Source organism: Paroedura picta, chromosome 11 (assembly GCF_049243985.1).
Source record: "Paroedura picta isolate Pp20150507F chromosome 11, Ppicta_v3.0, whole genome shotgun sequence".
NCBI lineage: Eukaryota > Metazoa > Chordata > Lepidosauria > Squamata > Gekkonidae > Paroedura > Paroedura picta.
In genome coordinates, this window is record NC_135379.1 from 14,166,449 (window position 1) to 14,187,534 (window position 21,086).

At 45.4% G+C, this 21,086-nt stretch overlaps 2 protein-coding genes across 2 annotated transcripts; both read left to right on the plus strand.

Annotated features, from left to right (window-relative positions):
- Positions 1-493: 493 nt before the first annotated feature.
- On the plus strand, positions 494-8,932 carry LOC143820469 (patched domain-containing protein 3-like). Its single transcript, XM_077303353.1, has 4 exons — positions 494-1,466; positions 2,901-3,022; positions 4,123-4,268; positions 5,658-8,932. The coding sequence occupies exons 1-4, from the start codon at positions 696-698 to the stop codon at positions 7,223-7,225; spliced, it is 2,607 nt and encodes an 868-aa protein (XP_077159468.1). The 5' UTR covers positions 494-695; the 3' UTR covers positions 7,226-8,932.
- A 2,256-nt stretch (positions 8,933-11,188) lies between these two features.
- Positions 11,189-19,990, plus strand: LOC143820468 (patched domain-containing protein 3-like). Its single transcript, XM_077303352.1, has 4 exons — positions 11,189-12,179; positions 13,046-13,167; positions 14,881-15,026; positions 16,440-19,990. The coding sequence occupies exons 1-4, from the start codon at positions 11,412-11,414 to the stop codon at positions 18,002-18,004; spliced, it is 2,601 nt and encodes an 866-aa protein (XP_077159467.1). The 5' UTR covers positions 11,189-11,411; the 3' UTR covers positions 18,005-19,990.
- Positions 19,991-21,086: the final 1,096 nt, after the last annotated feature.

Sequence of the window (21,086 nt, forward strand, 5' to 3'; positions counted from 1 at the left end):
TTTTAATTAAATTGGAAATATTGTGCTTTGACTTACAATGAGGTTTGAATCCAGTGGCACCTTTAAGACCAACAGTTCTAGTTAAGGTATAAGCCAGGGGTAGTCAAACTGCGGCCCTCCAGATGTCCATGGACTACAATTCCCAGGAGCCCCTGCCAGCATTCGCTGGCAGGGGCTCCTGGGAATTGTAGTCCATGGACATCTGGAGGGCCGCAGTTTGACTACCCCTGGAAGCTTTCATGTGTAAGTGTAACCCACATCATAATTTTAAAATATTGTTATTAAATAGTTTAGGATTAAGGCCTAAAGAGACACGGGTCACAGAAGAGGGGCAGTTGGTTAGGTTGCTCATATATGATGAGCTCCGGAAGCCCCATCCTCACTCAGCCTGGCCTGCAGAAGTAGCGAGAAGGCGCAGAGCTTGCCGGAGGGGAAACTGCTCATTCCCCGAAGCGCCGCCGGCGGTTTATTCCCTTTCGCTTTCGCTTTCGCTTTCGGTTGCTGTCCATTATGACGCCAGTCAACGACAGCGGCGCCCGGCGCAGGGAGCGGAACGGAGGGGAAGGCGGCCGCTCATCGCGCCAAGGCTGGGCTTCTCTCTCGAAGGGGCTCTCCGGCCCGGGTGGTCCAGCAGGTCCCGCAGGCGTGGCCCAGGAGCGGCAGGGGGCTTCCTCCTGCACGAAACGGGCGGCGCGATGGCCAGCGGGGGCGCCCCGGGATGCCACACGGACTGCGTGGAGCGGCCCCTGGCCCAGATCCTGCAGGGCCTGGGGGGCCTGGTGGGCGCCCACCCGTGGCCCTTCCTGCTGCTGCCCATGGCGCTCACGACCCTGCTGGGCGTCGGCTTCATACGGCTGCCCGCCCTCGAGTCGAACGACATCGAGAAGCAGTTCACGCCCAGCGGCGGGCCGGCCAAGGCCGAGCGGCAAGTGGTGCAGGCGCGCTTCCCCACGCGCGACTCGGAGCGCTTCTCGGCGTCCAGGCTGACCACCGAGGGCACCTTCGCCTCCTTCGTGGTGGTGGCCGCCGGGCTCAGCCGCACGCTGCTCACCCGGGAGGCCTTCGCCGAGCTGCTGGCGCTGGACGCCGCCGTGCGGGGGCTCGTCGGCGGAGAGCGATCCTACGAGCAGGTCTGCGCCCGCAGCCACAACGCCTGCAGCAGCCCCAACCCGCTGCTCAGCGCCGTCGGCAACGACGCGGCGCGCATCGAGACGCTGCTGCCCGGCCTCACCTTCCCGATGTGGCAACAGCGTTACTTCCTGGGAATCTATTTGGGGGGCGTCACGCTGGACCCGGGGCCCGAGGGCGACCGGAGCCGCCGCCTCCGCGCCGCCAAAGCTCTGCGCCTCATCTATTTCTTGCAAGAAGACGATCCGGCGCAGCGAGCGGCCAGCGAGGCCTGGCTGAAGATCTTCCTGCAGCGCATCCCCGACGAGCTGGCCGCCTTGAAACTCACCTTCTTGCAGGCAAGCGGGGAAGGTTTGCTTGGCTTGCTTGAGCCTTGTCCCCTTTGTACTTGTTTGGCGTCCATGCGCAGTGGTTGTGCCTGGATCTGTGTGCTGTGCCTCCCTGAGATGCAGACAAGACTGTCCAGTTGTGCTTCCCCCCCGCTTTAGAAAACACCACTGGTATCCATAGTATGCAGAATTTGCCCCCCTCCTCCTCTTTGTATAATAATTTGACTTTAGAATTGATTTGGGACCTATTACACAATATTATTAAGGTTTTTATGGATTTCCAAAACACCTGTCAGTATTAGTTGAAGGGGTTTCCTTTGCTATATAGTGTTTATCTTCTCGATATTTATTAGGTGGGTGTATGCATTTTTAAGGAACAATTACTTCAGCTAGGTACATTTCAGAACTTTGGGCCTTACTATGCATTTTACACAAGGATATGGTTGTATTGTGTAGAGACCCAGCTTATCAACCTGATGTCAGTTCCACTTTTCTTATGTCACAGATTTATTTACCATCTTTTTTCCCCTAGGCCAAACCATGAAAAGGCAAAGAGGTGGCACTTTCTAGATGTGAAGCAAGCCTTGAAGACTTTTAACCTGCACACAGACAATGTCAAAAGAACTGGTAGCTTGTTCATTGCAGTGTCTCCTCTTAATACAGGTCATTGTATGTCAGGGACAGCATAATTGAGGCATGTAAGGTGCAGAAACAAGCCCTGCCTCAAGGAATTGCAATCCACTCTATTCAGAGCATTGCAACTAATGTGGCCTTCACACAGAGTGCCTCAGTAGATAAGGTGAAGGGTGTTGCAGCATGCGATGGGCCAGGAGCACAACATCCCTCCTGAAACTTAGATCAAAGATCTGAAAGGTCCTGATTCCAGATGTCCTCTACCTCAGAGGGAGAAAGATCATTGATTACTCACTGAGAAGGGTTCTTCTCCTCACTCACTTACTCACTGAGAAGGGTGAGGAGGACATCTGATCACTTCCCTTGGATTGTCCCTTGGTCTGTTGCATTCTTCCTCAGTTCCTTCTAGTTGGGCCTCAGCCTTCTTCCTTTTTTGATGTGGTTCATTGTTATTAAAACGTTTTAAAATTATTCAGGTTCTTCAGTATTAGCTCTCAGATTCACCAAACTGGAGCTGAGGTTGTTCCACCGAAAGAGAAAGGAAAAGGAAGAAATATTTTTTCGCTCCTGCCTCTATGATTATGAAGTGGGAAAACCTGATTTCAGGTATCCTCGTGACCTTAGAGGAGAAGGACCCTTCTTGGTGAGTAATCAATGGTCATTTTTAGTAGAAGCAAGTTGCCTTATGTGTGGGGGAGAGTAGATCAGTATCTGCTAATTGCATCCTATTTTTAAAAAGTTTACCTACACCTTAACAAAGATGTGAAATGTAACAAGATATTTTCTTCTCTACCCCCATCCCCCCGGCAGGTGGCATATTTTACCTCACTATCCAGGCAGGAAGAGTTTGAAAAAAATACTGAAGCTGTGATCCCTTTGTTTTCCATCACATATACATTAACAATAACTTTTTCGATTCTGTCGTGTTCAAGGTTCGTACATTCATGAGATGCTCAGTTTCCATTTCCAAACTTTCTAAAAAAAAACATTTTTCATTACCATTTTTGAAAAATGTCTTTCGCATGCAGCACTTGCTGCTATTATTCAAGGTTAAGAGAGGTTTGAATTCACGATTAGGTTTTGGGAAGTTCTATATTACAGTGTTCTTTATATGACTAAAGCTATATTGCCTGGAATACCAGCCCTCTCAGGGGAGAGGAGACTCCGTATCTGAGCGGTGGGTCATGGGCAACATTTGTGGGCAGGATCCTGCTGCTAGAATCCCTTGCTGTATAGCAGATGGGCATTTAAAGGGTCAGGACATGTTCCAATCATTTAAATCCACTGAGTCCTCTCTCTTCCTTCTCCTCCCCGTGTGCTCTTAGGCTCTGGATTGCCAGGCAGAGGGCCCCCAGTTTCCCAAGCTTTAGTATTCTATAGATTTTGGGGGGTTTTTTCTAGCCAGTTGGTTATCATATAGATAACCAACTGGATCTACCAGTTTCCGCAGGGCCTGTAAGACGGAGCTCTTTCGCCAGGCATATGGTTGAGGCCAGGGCAGCTCTCCCACTAATCCATCAGAGGATCCCCTCCAATATTGAGATCTCTAACATCGAGATCATTGTTAGATCTATTGTATTGGTATCACCCTCTTCTGAATATTATTCTCTCCACCAGGCTGAACTAAGATCAGAATTGTGACCACCGCCGCTATATGTTATATGTAACTTTTGTTGATGTTAATTGGGGTTTTTATGGGGATTTTATTGTGTTTTAACTATTTATGTTGTAAACCGCCCTGAGACCTATTTGGAGAAGGGTGGTCTAAAAATTAAATAATAATAATAATAATAATAATAATAATAATAATAATAATAATAATAATAATAATAATAATAATAATAATATAATAGATAAGTTTATATTATATTGAGTAGTGGAGTGGGGTATATGTAAATGGAATATCAAGGCTTGGATGTCTGACGTTTTGTATGTTCATAATTGGTTTTTAAAATTGTTACACTCCTTGTGTTGGGATGGGAGATGTGGACTGGAACACATGTCCTGAAACTCTGTAGAATCTGTTTTACAGGCTTGACTGCGTACGGACAAAAGTGTGGGTTGCATCATTTGGGGTGCTGTCGTCAGGCCTGGCCGTGGTCAGCAGCTTAGGATTCTTGCTCTTTTGTGGGGTGCCGTTCGTCATCACAGTTGCAAATGCCCCATTTCTTATACTTGGTAAGCATGAGCAAAGGTACTTTGTTTAAAAATAACTTTGGACTGGTGTACCGAAGTAGGCAGCTGAGAGAATGTCCACCCATCTCCTTAATCACTATGACCATTTCCGCACCAGGAACTTCACTGCCCCAGCTCTCATGCAGGAGCACAAAATGGGGGCGGATGAGGCACACCAGGCCAAATGCTCCCCCGTATGGGGGTAGGAAGAGGCGGGCAACCTGCCACGACTAAAACTCCAGCCTGCAGCCGGCATGAAACTTCCAGTGCGTAAACGGACTATTATGAGAATCTTAGACTTTTACCTTGTATCTTTTTCTTCTTCATGCCACTTATCAAAAAATCGGGTTCCCCCTCCTAAAACTGACTTCTGATTTGTTTCTATGCGGTCATCCTGCTGTTTGCTCAAGTTCATTGCTGGTTGGCTCTTTTTAAAACTTTGATTCTAATTATAGTTTGTTGTTTAGCCCTTGAAACCTTTCCCCTCCCACTGGGGCCCAAAATGTCTCCCAAAATAAATGTTCCAAACAGTTTGGGGGAGGGGAAGCAGTGGCATTAGGGCTACGGCAGAAGAAAAAGGTTTTGGTTTTTATACCTGGCACTCTTTCCTTAGTTCTCGTTTCACCCACTGTGAGGGAGGACAGAATTCAGGCGAGCTTTGTGGCTTTTTCTCTCAGAAGTTGTAAAGTTAAAAAAATTAAGGCTGTTAAATTAGCAAACTAATTGCATCTTTCTATTCTGCTGAAAACTATCAATAAGGCTAACACCTTCATTAGAGAATTTTTTCTTTGGAAGAACACCATCATGCCCGCAGCTTCTGCAGCTCCTGTTGAGGCACCAGGGGGCACTCAAGAGGCTGTCACCAACCCAGCTGCACTGCCCGGCCCAATCACACCCCTCATGCCACCTTCAAACCATGCCACCAAGGATCTGATCAAGGATCAGGGTCAGCCCAATCTTTCGGAGGATGAACAACCTGGGCCCATCCCTACCTGCCAGCATCCTCAAGGTCACATTATTATTCTACTTAGAGTCAAGTCCTTTAGGTTAGATAATAATTTCTTTATTTGTTTTAAGGGAAAAGCAAACGTTTTTTTGTTGATGAACAATAGTTGCAGGTAAGGGCAACCTTGTTTTCTGTTACAGCGATGAAGATCATATTTGGTTTAAGTCTGTAATCCTTTCAGAACTTTTAAAAATAGTCACTTTTTTTTTAAAGTGAGAAATATGATTGAACATAAGAATGGGGGGGGGGAAAAACTTTCATAGCTAAAGTGAAAGCAAGGTGTTTAATCTGAGCAATCATCCCCCCCCCTCCACTGGAGAACTATATGAACTACAAAGTAAGTTCTGTATTTGGGTGGTGATCAACATACTTTTCCCTCTCTTCAGGGGTCGGAGTGGATGACATGTTCATCTTGGTGTCCTGCTGGCAAAAGACTAAAGTCAAGGACACAGTCAGGGATCGGATGGCGGACACCTATGCAGAGGCAGCTGTGTCTGTTACCATCACAACGCTTACCGATGTTTTGGCCTTCTACATCGGCATTGCGACGTCCTTCCCATCGGTTCAGTACTTTTGCATCTATACGGGAACAGCCTTCATCTTCTGCTACATTTACAACTTGACCTTCCTTGGGGCAGTCCTCGCTCTAAACGGAAGAAGAGAAGAAAGCAACAGGCATTGGCTCACATTCCAGAAAGTGCCGAGTGAAATTCAGGATTCTCGTGGTTCTGCATACAACATGTGTTGTGTGGGAGGATCTTACGATGAGACCACTGGGGCAGAGTTTGAGCATCCTATGAATGATTTCTTCAAAAATCATTATGGTCCTTTTCTTGTGCGCCCTCTGACCAAGGCATTTGTGGTACTCCTTTACCTTGGGTATGTAGCTAGCAGTATTTATGGGTGCACTCAAGTTGAAGAAGGCATAGATCTTCGAAATCTAGCCAGTGATCATTCTTATGTCATTCAATATTATGACTGGATAGATGAATATTTTAAGGAATACGGTCCGAGGGTTATGGTCATTGTTATGCAAAGCATACAATATTGGAATGCATCTGTTCGTACAGAGCTTGAAAACTGCTTGAAACCGATGGAAGATTTACCCTATGTTGATAAGCACTTATCAGAGTCATGGTTGAGAATATATATAATGCTTGCTAACAGAGACTCTCAAAATATAGAAGATCAAAACTCTTTCATTAATCATTTGAATATCCTGCACCAAGTACATCCAGACTCTAAGTGGGATGTTATTTTAACTGGTCGGGAAATAACAGCTTCACGGCTTTTCATACAGACGGTCAATATCTATACCTCAATTGATGAGCGAAATCTTTTAGAAGAACTGAGAACCCTTGCAGCAGACTGTAAAATACCACTAATAGTTTTTCATCCAGCTTTTATATACTTTGATCAGTACCTTGTGATTGCTCAGAACACCATTCAAAACGTCGTAATAGCTGCTGGAGCCATGTTGGTTATTTCCTTGCTGCTGATCCCCAATCCTTTGTGCTCTCTGTGGGTAACTTTTGCTATTGCGTCGGTTATTGTCGGTGTGGCTGGCTTCATGGCCTTTTGGAATGTCAACCTTGACTCCATTTCCATGATCAACCTTGTAATTTGCATAGGGTTTTCCGTGGACTTTTCGGCTCACGTTTCTTATGCCTTTGTTAGCAGCGAGAAACCCAGCATGAATGACAAGGCTGTGGATTCTCTGTACCACCTTGGCTACCCTGTGGTCCAGGGAGCCTTTTCCACCATTGTGGGCATAATGGTGCTGTCCCTGGCACCCACTTATATTTTCAGAACATTTTTTAAGATCATGTTCTTGGTTATTTTGTTTGGGATTCTTCATGGTCTCGTATTCATTCCTGTGTTTTTAACCTTCTTTGGGGCTTGCCAGAGGTTGCCAAACCAACGCGCTGACCAGTACAGTGCTGAAGAGACTTAATAATCCAAAAGGAGCCCCTTTGAAAGCCTGCAAAGGCTCCCTTGTCTTTTTTATAACTTGTGAACCAGAAGGAATATGTGCAATCCTACCTTTCATACTCTTGCCAGCTTGTCTTAATGTGCTTGAAATGCCAGTAGGACTCTTGAATTTGGATGTTTTGCCTGTACTAGAAACCTCGGTATACAATGCATTCCTATTTCTTAAGGCCTCTTTTACTCCCGTTCACAATTAACGATTTATGTGGTATATAGAATGGATTGTTTCAAGTCCCTGTTATAATTATTTCAGTGTTAATGCTAAAGACCACAGCCTTTAAGTCTTAGCAGAAACACTAAAACTATTGTGGCATCAAGAAGTATCTTAAACTGCATTCTAGAGGTTTTTTTTCCCCATGTGACGTTGACTTCATTGAATCCCAGCAAACCACAAACCATATTCTGCCTCCCCCCCCCCCCAACCCCAATCTGTAGGTCTCTTTCAACATTTCTGTGAAATTCCTACCGGAGTTTTAAAATTGGTGGGCACAGCGAGAGAAGTAAATGGAATGACAGCTGCAACTTAACCTAACCAGAGAAGACTTGGCTTTATGCTGACATTTTAAGGGTCTTAGTCCAGCATTTCAGGGAGATGGATAGGTATAAATACTTAGATTGGCCATGTGGTCAACCCTGGAACTCAGTGTCTGAGGGGTGACAAAGTATATATTTTATTTCTGACATTATCTGCAGGTGCTATTGTATACATGGTCTCACTGATCGCTCTTTGGGGAAATTTTATAAAATTGCGCTTCAAGCCTGACGGCTGTACAATGAAGGAATTTTAGGCCTTAATCAAGCCTGCTTCTTAATACCCCACAGTGATACTATAGTGCTGGAACCTCCTTGGGACCTGGAACCTCTGAAATCAGATCTGTTTTCTTGGTCTAGAACACCAGGTGTTTACTTGGACAGATTATCTTCTGTCCAAGGTAAATAACCACCCATTTATTTATTTATTTATTTATTTATTTATTTATTTATTTATTTATTTATTTATTTAGATTTTTTTTGTTTTCTATTATATTTATATAAAATACCAAATTCAGATCAATGGGATACTACTAAACATGAGGTTTCATTGTGAATCTGTGTTTTGTATGTGTGATTTAAAATGCCATTTATTAAAAAAAGGAAAAAAAAAACCAAAAAGGTCTGTCTGACTTTAACCAAGTTGAAAGATTTGGTGCTATTTCTTGAAAAGGCAGAGTTCATTATACCCCCAGGTTTCTAAAATAAAAGTTACTCAGGCTAACTGCATTCCTGATGAATGATGTTTTTTCTTGATTTATAGTGCTGTTACCAAAATTAATGAAAAAAAATAATTTCAGGAGTGCTAAATTTATAGCTGTTGTTGGAGTCGATTGAAGTATGTTAACCTTATTTTAAATAGCTGTGTCTTTTAAAGGTTTATTCATTATAAATAACAAATTTATATATTTTTAGTGTACTTATGTTTAAACCTGGTACGGTCTATAAATATGGGAAATTCTGTCAAAATTGTTTTTTATTCATGAAAACACTGGCTTATTTATTTATTTATTTATTTATTTATTTGTATGTTTGTTTGTTTATTTATTTATTTATTTGATTGCCCCTCTCTGCTAGCAGGCTCGGGGTGGTTAACAACATAAAATCTCATTAGTAGACAGTAAAAACCATTAAAACAATAAAATAAGTTATGAACCCCAAAGTAAGCGTAAAATGCTCCGATAATTCAACAGTGCAACTATAATATTCGGTCATTCCCAATTCTTAATGGTGTATTATTATGGCGTATTATAGTCTTCGCATAGCTATGAAATTAAAAAAAAAATGGGAAGGAACCTCCCTTGCCCCTTCAAACTGGGGGGGGGGGCGGAGTATTGGGCAAAGGGACCTTTGGTGGAATCACAGCATTACAACCTATATGAATCTTGCCTCTAGAGCAGCCCTTCTCAGCCAGGGTTTTGTGAAACCCTGTGAGTTAATTTTTAATATGTATTTTTTAAAAATGTGTTAAACATTTATTGGATGATATGACCATGTATGGTCATGTTGACCCGTCCCCTCCCTCCCAAAATGTCCAATGATGGGCCTGGAGGGGGTGGAAAGGGGAGGAGCCCCGGGTGGGCGTGTACACAGCTCTGCTTCTCAACCATATTCTGCCTGATGGTGCCATTTCTGGGGTTTCTCAAAGCCTGTGGAATGTATCAGGGGTTCCTCAACAATAAAAAAAGTTAAGAAAGACTGCTCTAGAGTTACTTCCTTCACAGGGAGACAGTGTGAAAGTATGATGCCTTATTACACAAATACCTCATCCAAGAATGATCTTGTGAGGTAAATTAATGTCAGGTGTCTCCAACAAGGTGCTGTGATACCACTCCTGGTTCCTGCCAAGTATTTTCAGTAAATAACTGGGGTCAGGTAGGGTTCTTGCCCAACGTAACGTCTGATGAGCCATTGCTTTGGCTGCAGCTGTCACCACAGTGTAGATTTTGTTCCCACATTGGACAGAGATGCAAGGGACAGGAGGGTTCTCTCAAAAATCTGTACATTTTAACTGTTGGAAATGTTTTTATGTTTTCACTTCCCCTGTGTACTTTTTGAATAACTAAATGCTTATATGCTATTTAGAAACTGAGCTAACCCGCAGTTAAGTAGATCTCAGTTGAGTAGATTTTAAAAACAAAGCAAGATTTACTTGTTTCTGCTTAAGGGCATCTTCCCAATCTGCTTCTCGATGGATTATTTGCCTCCATACAGCTTCAGCTGCCTATTTTTGTACATTAAAAGACAGAATATATTTTCTGGTACCCAGTTAGCAATCCTAATGGCAGCCTTGAAGCTATGAAACTGTTCTGGGGAAAGACAGAAACACAAAACGTTGCCAGGCCTTGGGCCTGTAGAGTGAACCATACTGAGGCCTATACTGGTAGCACAGCCCAGCAATAGGAGGCAACACAAAAAGATCTCTTCACAGCCCACAAAGGTACAACCTTCTGATATGATCTGACAATAAAAGTCTGTGCCACATGCAGGCTGGTAGCAAGGACAGTTAGCACATGGTTAGCCAGTTAGGCTAAAAAGACTAGGGTTCCCCCCTTTTCTCAGCTTTGCCATGCAGTGCATCAGGAGGCCTTGGCCTAGTCATACTTGGTCTACTCAACCTCATCAGATCATGCTGAGGAGGGAACATGGAGGAAAATCCAAGCATGCTGCCCTGAGCTGGCAGGAGCATTATAACATATAATAGTAGATTCAAATGGGTAGCCAGGTGGGTCTGAAGTAGCACAACCCAAATAGAGTCCAATAGCACCTTTAGGACCAACGAAGATTTATTCAAGCTGTAAGCCTTCAAGTGCATGCTCTCTTCCTCAGACTAAATGAACAACCATCATAACTGTGGAGATACAAGGCAAAAGCAAGTTATGGCAAATTAGTAAACGGTGTCATAATATCCAAATTAAACCACGATGCCATATGATAATTCTTTGCTAAAACAGCTAATCTGTCCTTTTGACTGATTAAATAATAGTGTCATTTTATTTGGGGAGACGGGACTTCTTTGGGGGAAGCACCATAGGGCTTTTTAAGGTCTAGCACAGGACACTGCCCTTTGATAATGAGGGTAGAATAGAACAGAATAGAAAATTTATTACGGTTAGCGCCAGACGTATAACAGAGGAAAATTGATAGTGAGGCAGAATACTTTGGGCCTCAATTGGTTCAGCGCCGCAGGCAGAAGAAACACATTCAGCATACAAAGAATTCAAGCCGCGCCTGTCCAAACTGGGTCTCTTCTAACCGAGCCCCTAATTGGTGGCATGAATGTTATGGGATCACTTTGGGGTGGTTTTTAAAATCGCGCTCCGGCCCCCGGGAGGACTGAAAAGGCCGCGCGTTCCCCGACGCTCCGCCGGCCGTTTATTTCCTTTCGCTTTCGGTTTCGGTTGCTGCCATTATGACGCCAGTCAACGACAGTAACGACCAGCCCGGAGAGCGGAACGGAAGGGAAGGGCGGCGCCCATCGCGCTGGCGACGGGGGAAGCGCGCCAAGGGAGGGCGTCGAGCAGCAGCACCAGGAGGCATCTCTCCTGCTTCCCGAGCATCTCCCGCCGGCGCGGGCGGACGGCGCAAGAGGCTTCCTCCCGCCGAAATCCGAAAGCGCGATGAGCGCCGGGGGCCGAGGCTGCCGGACGGACTGCGTGGAGCGGCCGCTGTCCCGCGCGATGCATCGCCTGGGGGGCCTGGTGGGCGCCCACCCGTGGCCCTTCCTGCTGCTGCCCATGGCGCTCTCGGCCGCGCTGGGCGCCGGCTTCAGCACACTGGAGAGCCGCAAGGCGAACGACATCGAGAAGCAGTTCACGCCCATCGGCGGCCCGGCCAAGTACGAGCGCGAACTGGTGCAGGAGCGCTTCGCCACGCGCGACTCGGAGCGCTTCTCGGCGCCCAGGCTCACCACCGAGGGCACCTTCGCCTCCTTCGTGGTGGTGGCCGCCCAGCCCGACCACACGCTGCTCACGCGGGCCGCCTTCGCCGAGCTGCTGGCGCTGGACGCCGCCGTGCGGGGGCTCCAAGGGAGCGAGCGATCCTACGAGCAGGTCTGCGCCCGCAGCCAAAACAACTGCAGCAGCCCCAACCCGCTGCTCAGCGAAGTCGGCGGCGACCCGGCGCGCATCGAGGCGCTGCTGCCCAACCTCACCTACCCGATGTGGCAACAGCGTTACTTCCTGGGAATCTATTTGGGGGGCGTCACGGTGGACCCGGGGCCCCAGGACGACCGGAGCCTCCGCCTCCGCGCCGCCAAAGCTCTGCGCCTCATCTATTTCTTGCAAGAAGACGATCCGGCGCAGCGAGCGGCCAGCGAGGCCTGGCTGAAGATCTTCCTGCAGCGCATCCCCGACGATCTGGCCGCCTTGAAACTCACCTCCTTGAAGGCAAGCGGGGAAGGTTTGCTTGGCTTGCCTGAGCCTTGTCCCCTTTGTACTTGTTTGGCGTCCATGCGCAGTGGTTGTGCCTGGATCTGTGTGCTGTGCCTCCCTGAGATGCAGACAAGACTGTTCAGTTGTGCTGCCCCCCCCCCTTACACCACTGGTGTCCATAGTATGCAGAATCTGCCCCCTCCCCCAATTCGATTTGGGCCTGCCACCTAGCTGTCACTGTGATCGTCAGAATAGATTCCAGCGGGTAGCCGTGTTGGTCAGAAGCAGCAGAACAGATTTAGTCAGGGGCACCTTTAAACCCAGCAAAGCTTCATTCAAGCATGAGCTCTCGTGTGGGAGCACCCTTCCTCACATACAATCTGATGCAGGGGGAGTCAAACTGCGGCCCTCCAGGTGTCCATGGACTACAATTCCCATGAGCCCCTGCCAGCATTCGCTCACAGGAATTGTAGTCCATGGACATCTGGAGGAACGCAGTTTGACTAACCCTGCATGGAATGAGGTAGATCTTGAGAGTCAAGTAACATGATGCATCATGCATATGATTAAAAGGTCCCAGGGATATATAGGGCATAACAGTAATTTGGCTTTGTTTGCGCTCAGCTGAATTGCATGGAAAATATCTGGCTACAAGAAACATGCAAATGCCTACATTAATATATTCTCCTGATGTAGACATTTACATTTTAATTTGTGGCCAAATGTTTCTCTTGCGATTCAATCTCCAGTGAATACAAACAAAGCCAAATTGCTGGGTTTTTCCCTATTTAAGACCAAGGGCTTTTTCGGTGGAAAGCTTACCTGTACTTTAACAAAGATATCATACTTAACAAGATAACCTCTTTCTTCCCCATCGGCAGGTGGCGCATTATACCTCGCTATCCAGGCAGGAAGAGTTTGAAAAAAGTACCGAAGCTGTGATCCCTTTGTTTTCCATCACATACACTTTAACGATAACTTTTTCGATTCTGTCGTGTTCAAGGTAATCGTTGCGGGAGGGGAAAATAATTCATGTCTGTTGTTTCCACTTGCACCTTGGTTCTCATTAAGCCCCGGAGGCGTTTCTGTTAAGCAATACCAATAAGCATAAAGGATCTTAAACTCCATCGAAAGAACGTCGGAAGTGGCATATAGCCCCTCTTCCTGTGGAAAGCAGACTATGAACTTACAATGGAATAATTTAAGTCATGAGTACTTTAATTCTTAGGCATATATTCTGATCCCACCGAATTTTTTTGCTCATAACTGTCCTCAATGACTGCGCCAGAATCAATGGATGTGATTAAGAATCTTCACATTCCCTGAGGTAATGAGGATGAGATGAGAAGCTTTCCAATGAGAAGCTTTCCAAACAAACCATGACCTTCCAGAGACTACCAAGTTTGACTCTTATACCTGACTGGAATGTGTGTCTCCAGACAGACAGAATCTTTAACAGCTCCTAGCGGAGCAGATAAAGCAGTAAGGGCCCCGAGGGCGGGCCTTGTCCGGGATGAGGAAGGGTGCCAATAGGCCTCTTCCCCCGGACTGACAATCGGAGGGCCTCCGATTGTCAGTCCAGCAGCAAGGGACCAATTGCAAGCCGCGCGCAGCCACCGGACTGAAGAATCGGGAGGCGTAAAGCGCCTCCTGATCCGCCCCCTTCCAGTTCGCCCGCATGCGGCTGGCCACTGCCATTACCTTGCTTCCCATGGACAGGGCAGGTTGCCGCCTGCCTGCGCAACCAGGAGGGCCCAGCGGCCGCGGCTGTGGCGGCAGTGCCAGCGCAGCCGCAGCTACCAACGTGACGCCTCACCACTAGCACCGGCACCCGAGAGCGGCCCGCGCTGCCACCTGCCGCTGCCAGAAACACCGCCGTTGCCATGGCCGCCGCCCGCCCTGCCTGCCCCCACCACAGCTTGGCCGCAGACCCACGCAGCCGGCAGCGGCCAGCGGCGCATCGTCTGGGAGCGGCGGCTGCGGCCGCATCCCAGCCCGCCGCAAGCAGCCACCTCGGAGCGCAGTTGAACCTCGCAGAGCGCAGTTGGACCCACCGGCCCCGCCGCATGCTCTAGACTCGCCCTGTCAGCTGGCTCCTGCCCTCCAGCCCGCCCGCCGCCACTGGCCGCCGCCACCCCACTGATGCAGGTAGGCCGTGGAGCACGGGGCCCACTCGACCACTCGCGCCGGCTCACAGGTCGCCCCTCGCCCGCCCTTGGGTCCGGGGCCTGGCCCCAGAGAACCGCGCCGCCCAAATCGCCAGCCCCGCTAGCGCCCACTGTATTTCGGGGACAGTGGGCTTATTTACTAGTCTAGATATGAAAGGAGTCTGCCTGTATTTCTCCATCACAAGGCATGGCTATAGAAGAAGAGTGGTTCATATATGCCGCTTTTCTCTACCCGAAGGCGTCTCAAAGCGGCTTACATTCTCCTTTTCCTTCTCCTCTTGAGCTCTTTGGCTGTGGCAGCATGCCCCCAGTTTCCCAAACTTTTACTGTATCAATCTGTAGACTTCTTTTTTTCCTCCGCCAACTGGTTATTGTTGAAATGATATAGCGTAATATTGAGGTGTGGAGTGGAATTCAGTTGAGTTTTTTGTAAATATTAAGCTTGGGTGTCTGATCATTTGTTTTTAAAAGTGTTCCACTCCTTGTGTTGGGATGGGAGATGCAAACTGGAACACATGTCCTGAAACTTTGGTTGATCCGTTTCACAGGTTCGACTCCGTACGAACAAAAGTGTGGGTTGCATCATTTGGGGTGCTAACAGCAGGCATGGCCGTGCTCAGCAGCTTTGGATTATTGCTCTTTTGTGGGGTGCCATTTGTCATCACAGCTGCAAACGCCCCGTTTCTTATACTTGGTAAGCAAAAGCATTTTATTAGAAAGGACTGTAGATTAATGTGTCTAAGGCACATTGAGGGGTAGTCAAACTGTGGCCCTCCAGATGTCCATGGACTACAATTCCCATGAGCCCCTGCCAGCAAATGCCGCAGTTTGACTACCCCTGGGCCACAGTTTGACTACTCCTGGAGCATTTTCATGAGCAGAAGCCTCTATAAGCAAAACTTACCTGTCTCCTCTTCCCCCTACAGCCTCCTGACAAGATGTTACAAACAATTTGAGAGATGGGGAAGTGGTGATTTGGGCTACGTCGGAAGGGGAAGGTGAAAAAATTGTGCTCCGTAACTGGAAATCCTTCAAGCTGGATGTTCCAAAGTACTATTGATCTTCACGTTGAAGCCAAAGTTATAAAGAAATGTTTCAGTAACTGTTGAAAACAGCAGCGTGTTGCATATTTTCAGAGTTGATTCCAGTGGAATTCGGCGCTTTCAACCTTTATCTTGCCTTCCATCTCTTGCTGGCAAAAGTTTTTAAAAAGTTATTGACTTCATACATTTCGGAGTCACCCCTCTCCTAAAAAGATCTCAGGGCAATTCATGACAGATAAAAATAAATTTCCATACAATAAAACATTTAAATCCTTAAAATCAATATACATAATTACTCATTCCCTCCGTCAAGTATTAAATTTGAATCCTGACCTTGTCTAGGGAAGCATGATGGGGTAGAAATGCCCCCCAAACCAAGACCCTGTTCAGTCATTATTAATTAATTCTGGTTAGGGCCAGTGAATGCACCTTCACATCATGAGGTTCAGCAACAACGCAGAAGTTCTGTTACCATGAAAACGATTCATATTTGGCTTGAGTTCCTAATCTCTTTCGAAACTTCTAAAAATAACGGCTGTTTAAAATGTTTAAAAATGTTTTTAAAAAAACAGCTCAATTAAAATGAGAGCCAGTCTGGTGTAGTGGTTAGGAGTGCGGACTTCTAATCTGGTGAGCTGGGTTCAATTCTGCACTCCCCCACATGCAGCCAGCTGGGTGACCTTGGGCTCGCCACGGCACTGATAAAACTGTTCTGACCGGGCAGTGATATCAGGGCTCTCTCAGCCTCATCTACCTCACAGGGTGTCTGTTGTGGGGAGAAGAAAGGGAAGGCGACTGTAAGCCACTTTGAGACTCCTTCGGGTAGGGAAAAGCGGCATATAGGAACCAACTCCTCTTATTATTATTACTAGTAAATATGATTGAGCATAAGAATAGGTAGAAAACGTGTATAGCTAAAGAGAAATGTTGCGGTTAAAGCAAGCTATTTAATCTGGAAAATCCTACCCCCTCCACTGGAGATCTATAATAATTACAAAATAAGTTCCATATATACCAATATATTGCATTTGGGTGATGATCAACATGCCTTTCCTTCTCTTCAGGGGTCGGAGTGGATGACATGTTCATCTTGGTGTCCTGCTGGCAAAAGACTAAAGTCAAGGACACAGTCAGGGATCGGATGGCGGACACCTATGCAGAGGCAGCTGTGTCTGTTACCATCACAACGCTTACCGATGTTTTGGCCTTCTACATCGGCATTGCGACGTCCTTCCCATCGATTCAGTCCTTTTGCATCTACACGGGAACGGCCTTCATCTTCTGCTACATTTACAACTTGACCTTCCTTGGGGCAGTTCTCGCTCTAAACGGAAGAAGAGAAGAAAGCAACAGACATTGGCTCACGTTCCAGAAAGTGCCGAGTGAAATTCAGGATTCTCGTGGTTCTGCATACAACGTGTGTTGTGTGGGAGGATCTTACGATGAGACCACTGGGGCAGAGTTTGAGCATCCTATGAATGGATTCTTCAGAAATCACTATGGTCCTTTTCTTGTGCGCCCCTCGACCAAGGCATTTGTGGCCCTCCTTTACCTTGCATATGTAGCTAGCAGTATTTATGGGTGCACTGAGGTTGAAGAAGGCATAGATCTTCGGAATCTAGCCAGTGATTATTCTTACATCAATCGTTATTATAACTGGATGGAAAAATATTTTAAGGAATACGGTCCAAGGGTTATAGTCACTGTTACTCGAAGCGTGCAGTACTGGAACGCATCCGTTCGTACAGAGCTTGAGAACTGCATGCAGATGTTAGAAAATTCAAGCTTTGTTGATAAGCATTTATCAGAGTCATGGCTGAGAATATATGTAATGGTTACTAAATGGATGTCTCTAAATATAGATGATCAAAAGTCTTTCATTGGTAATTTATCTGTCCTATACCAAGCACATCCAGACGCTAAATGGGATCTTAATATAATTGATGATGAAATTTCAGCTTCACGTTTTTTTTTACAGTCAGTCAAGATCTATAGCGCAATTGATGAGCGATATCTTTTAGAAGATCTGAGAGGCCTCACTGGAGAATGTGAAATACCAATAATAGTTTTTCATCCAGCTTTTATATACTTCGATCAGTACCTTGTGATTGCTCAGAACACCATTCAGAACGTCGTAATAGCTGCTGGAGCCATGTTGGTTATTTCCTTGCTGCTGATCCCCAATCCTTTGTGCTCTCTGTGGGTAACTTTTGCTATTGCGTCGGTTATTGTCGGCGTGGCTGGCTTCATGGCCTTTTGGGATGTCAACCTTGACTCCATTTCCATGATCAACCTTGTAATTTGCATAGGGTTTTCCGTGGACTTTTCGGCTCACATTTCGTATGCCTTTGTTAGCAGCGAGAAACCCAGCGTGAATGACAAGGCAGTGGATTCTCTGTACCACCTTGGCTACCCTGTGGTCCAGGGAGCCTTTTCCACCATTGTGGGCATAATGGTGCTGTCCCTGGCACCCACTTATATTTTCAGAACATTTTTTAAGATCATGTTCTTGGTTATTCTGTTTGGGATTCTTCATGGTCTCGTATTCATTCCTGTGTTTTTAACCTTCTTTGGGGCTTGCCAGAAGTTTCCAAGCCAACAATACAATGAAAATTCACCCAAAGTTTAAAGAGGAGCCCCATTCAAAGGAGATCACAAGCCCCTGTAAAGGCTCCCTTGTGCATTGTGTTGCTTTGAAACCAGAAGGGATATGTGTAATCCTACCTCGCGTACTCTCGCCATCTTGTTTTAGTTTGCTTGGAACGGTAGTTGGGCTCTTGAATTTGGGAATTTTTTTTTTTGCTTATCCTAGAAACCTCCGTGCTAAGCGTGCTCCCGTGTCCTAACCCCTGTTTCACACATTGACTCTGTCACACTAGTCTACAATTAATGATTTATGCGGTATAGTGCCTTTAGTCCTTAGCAGAAGCACTGAACTATTGTAGTGTGAAGAAGTATCATTAACAGCATTCTGGGAGGTTTCCCCTCCATTGTGAAACAGCCCGTATTGAAATCTCAGCAAAGGATAATCCGCAAACCATATTCTCCCCCACCCACCCACCCACCCCCCTTCAATCTGATAAGGCTCTATCAACATTTCTGTGCAACTTCTATCTCAGTTTTCAGATTGGTGGCCACGGCCACATAGAAGAAGAGTTATGATAGGCTGCAACTTAACCTAACCTGAGAAGGCTTGGCTTTATGCAGGTATTTTAGGAGTCTTTGTGCAGTGTTTCAGAGAGATACATATCTATATTTAAATGTTTAGATTTGGCTATATGGCCACCCTGCCACTCAATTCATGAGCTTGGGATACAAACTATATATCTTATTATTTCTCACATCAATTCATCTGCACGTGCTGTTGTATACCTAGTCTCACTGGGGAAGGATAAAACTGCTCCTAGTATGATGGCTTTACGACGGAGGAATTTTAAGGCTGTTTATTACTTTCAAGCCCACTTCTTAATGGCCATTTATGGTATCATGTTTTCCTTCCTCAAGGTGCTGTCAGGATAACTCCAGAGGAGCTATAATATCTATACAGTGATATTCCAGTGGCAGAATCTCCTTGGGACCTGGAACCTCTGAAACCAGATCTGTGTTTTCTTGTTCTAAAAGAGAAGGGGTTTACTTGGGTACAATAGCTTCTGTCCAAAGAAAATAGCCAAAGATTTTGAGATACAAGTAAAGAGAATGCTGCGATAGCCAGTTTCATAGAAAGCAAGGTATTTTTGGTGGGGGAGTATTTGTATTTTATTTAAATAGTATGTTTTTCTTGCTTTATGTAGATGTAATGTAAAATACCAAATTCAATCCAAAAGAATACTACTAAAAACGGGATTTCCTTGTTCTTTGTGTGTGATTTAAGATGCCATTTATTTTTTAAAAAATAATACAGTTTCGTCTTACATTAACCAAGTCGAAAGCTTTGGTGTTATTCCTTGAAAGTGTGGAGTAGGTTATACCCACACATTTCTGAGATACAAGTTACCCAGGTTAACGAGTGCCTTCCTGATAAATGGTTCTTTTCCTGTGTTGTGGTGCTGTTCGTAAAATTAATCTGCTAGAGTTTAAATAGCTGTACCTTTTACAGTTTTATTTTAGATAACACAACCTTATTTTTAAAACTTTGCAAGGCCTGTATATATGGAAGAGACTATCAGAGTTCTGTTTTTTAATCCTGAAAACTCAGGATAATGTGTTTAATCCTTCCTATTGTTCATAAAATCATACAGATCTGCCTGTTTTGGAAGCCAGGGAAAGCCAGTACTAGAAATTTCAGATAGCTTGACTTGATGTCAGCTGTCAGCTGCAACTGTTGTATTACAAATACTTGATGTGAGTCTCAAATATCTTTTGCTTGTCTTCAGCTTTAAAAAAAAGCCTAGAAATTCCTGCCATAACTTTTTAAAAAGGACCTGACTATTCCCTTCCCCCTCTTTAAAATTTCATTTACCTTCTCCTTTATTGCTAATTTCTGAATCTAACCTTTTCAAATGTATTAAATTTTCTCATGTTCTTGTTTGTCTGAATTCCGTCATTTTGAACAGTTCTGACACTTTGCTTTTCACTGACTGCCCAGTTAAAGGTACTAATAAAAAATTAACAGTCATTTTTGTCACTTGTAGTGTCTTTATTATATAGAATCATAGAGTTGGAAGGGGCCATGCAGGCCGTCTAGTCCCTGCTCAACGCAGGATCAACCTAAAGCAGCCTTTCTCAATATTTTCATGGTTGAGAAACCCCCGAAACATTCTTCAGACCCCAAGAAACCTCAGAAGTGGCACCATTGTGCAGAATATGGTTAGGAAGAATAGCTGCATACAAGCCCACCCGGGGTCCTTCCCCTTCCCATCCCCTCCAAGCCCATCAGCAGCCATTTTGGGAGGGGGCAGGCTGCATCACCCAATAAATGATTAACGATTTTTTAAAATGTATTCAAAATTAGCTCCCACCCGTTTGGGAAAGCCTTAGAGTGCCATCATGAAACCCTGGTTGAGAAAGCCTGACCTAAAGCATCCATGAATTAAATATTTAAATATTTGATTCCTAATTTTTCTCCAGTGGGCACCCAATTATAGCATACATTGTATTAGTTTCATTCACTTTAACCTCACAACAACACAGTAAGGGGAGTTAGATGGAGAGTCTGAGTGGCTCATGGTAAATAAATAAATAAACTCTGTGAATTCCTTTGGCAGAGTGGGCATTCACACCTGAGTTTCCAGATCCTAAACGGATCATTACACTACTTCCGTTGTTTTGTGCTGCTGTAAAATAAACTTTGGGAAGAATCACCCTTCAAACATGGTGGGGAGGTATTGGGCAAAGGGACCTTTAGTGTGATCACAACTACTTTGTGTGTGTGCATTTCACTTTGTCTCCTGCAGCAGACATTTTGCATTAAGGTAATAAGTTACTGGCATCCTACTTCTGAATTAATATGCTTTTTTAAGCTCTTAAATGAAAGCTTCTTTTGCAGAAGGACCTTTGGTGGAATCACAACTTTACAACCTATACAAATCTTATCTCTAGAGTTACTTTCCTTACAAGGATGCAATGTGAAGGTGTGGTGTCTTATCACACAAATACCTAATCCAAAAATGAAACTATGAGGTGAACTTAAAGGCGACTATCAGTATTCTCTATTTTGGATCAAGCTAGAAGAACAACAATATAAATAAACCACTGCTTTGCCCTTCTGAAGA

Excerpts from the sequence above, each read along its gene's own strand:
- LOC143820469 (XM_077303353.1), top strand. The coding sequence starts at position 696 with ATGGCCAGCGGGGGCGCCCCGGGATGCCACACGGACTGCGTGGAGCGG. Across the intron at positions 1,467-2,900 it reads TGAAACTCACCTTCTTGCAG|GTGGCATATTTTACCTCACT; the intron begins GCAAGCGGGGAA and ends TCCCCCCGGCAG. Across the intron at positions 4,269-5,657 it reads TGCCCCATTTCTTATACTTG|GGGTCGGAGTGGATGACATG; the intron begins GTAAGCATGAGC and ends CCCTCTCTTCAG.
- LOC143820468 (XM_077303352.1), top strand. The coding sequence starts at position 11,412 with ATGAGCGCCGGGGGCCGAGGCTGCCGGACGGACTGCGTGGAGCGGCCG. Across the intron at positions 13,168-14,880 it reads TCGATTCTGTCGTGTTCAAG|GTTCGACTCCGTACGAACAA; the intron begins GTAATCGTTGCG and ends TCCGTTTCACAG. Across the intron at positions 15,027-16,439 it reads CGCCCCGTTTCTTATACTTG|GGGTCGGAGTGGATGACATG; the intron begins GTAAGCAAAAGC and ends CCTTCTCTTCAG.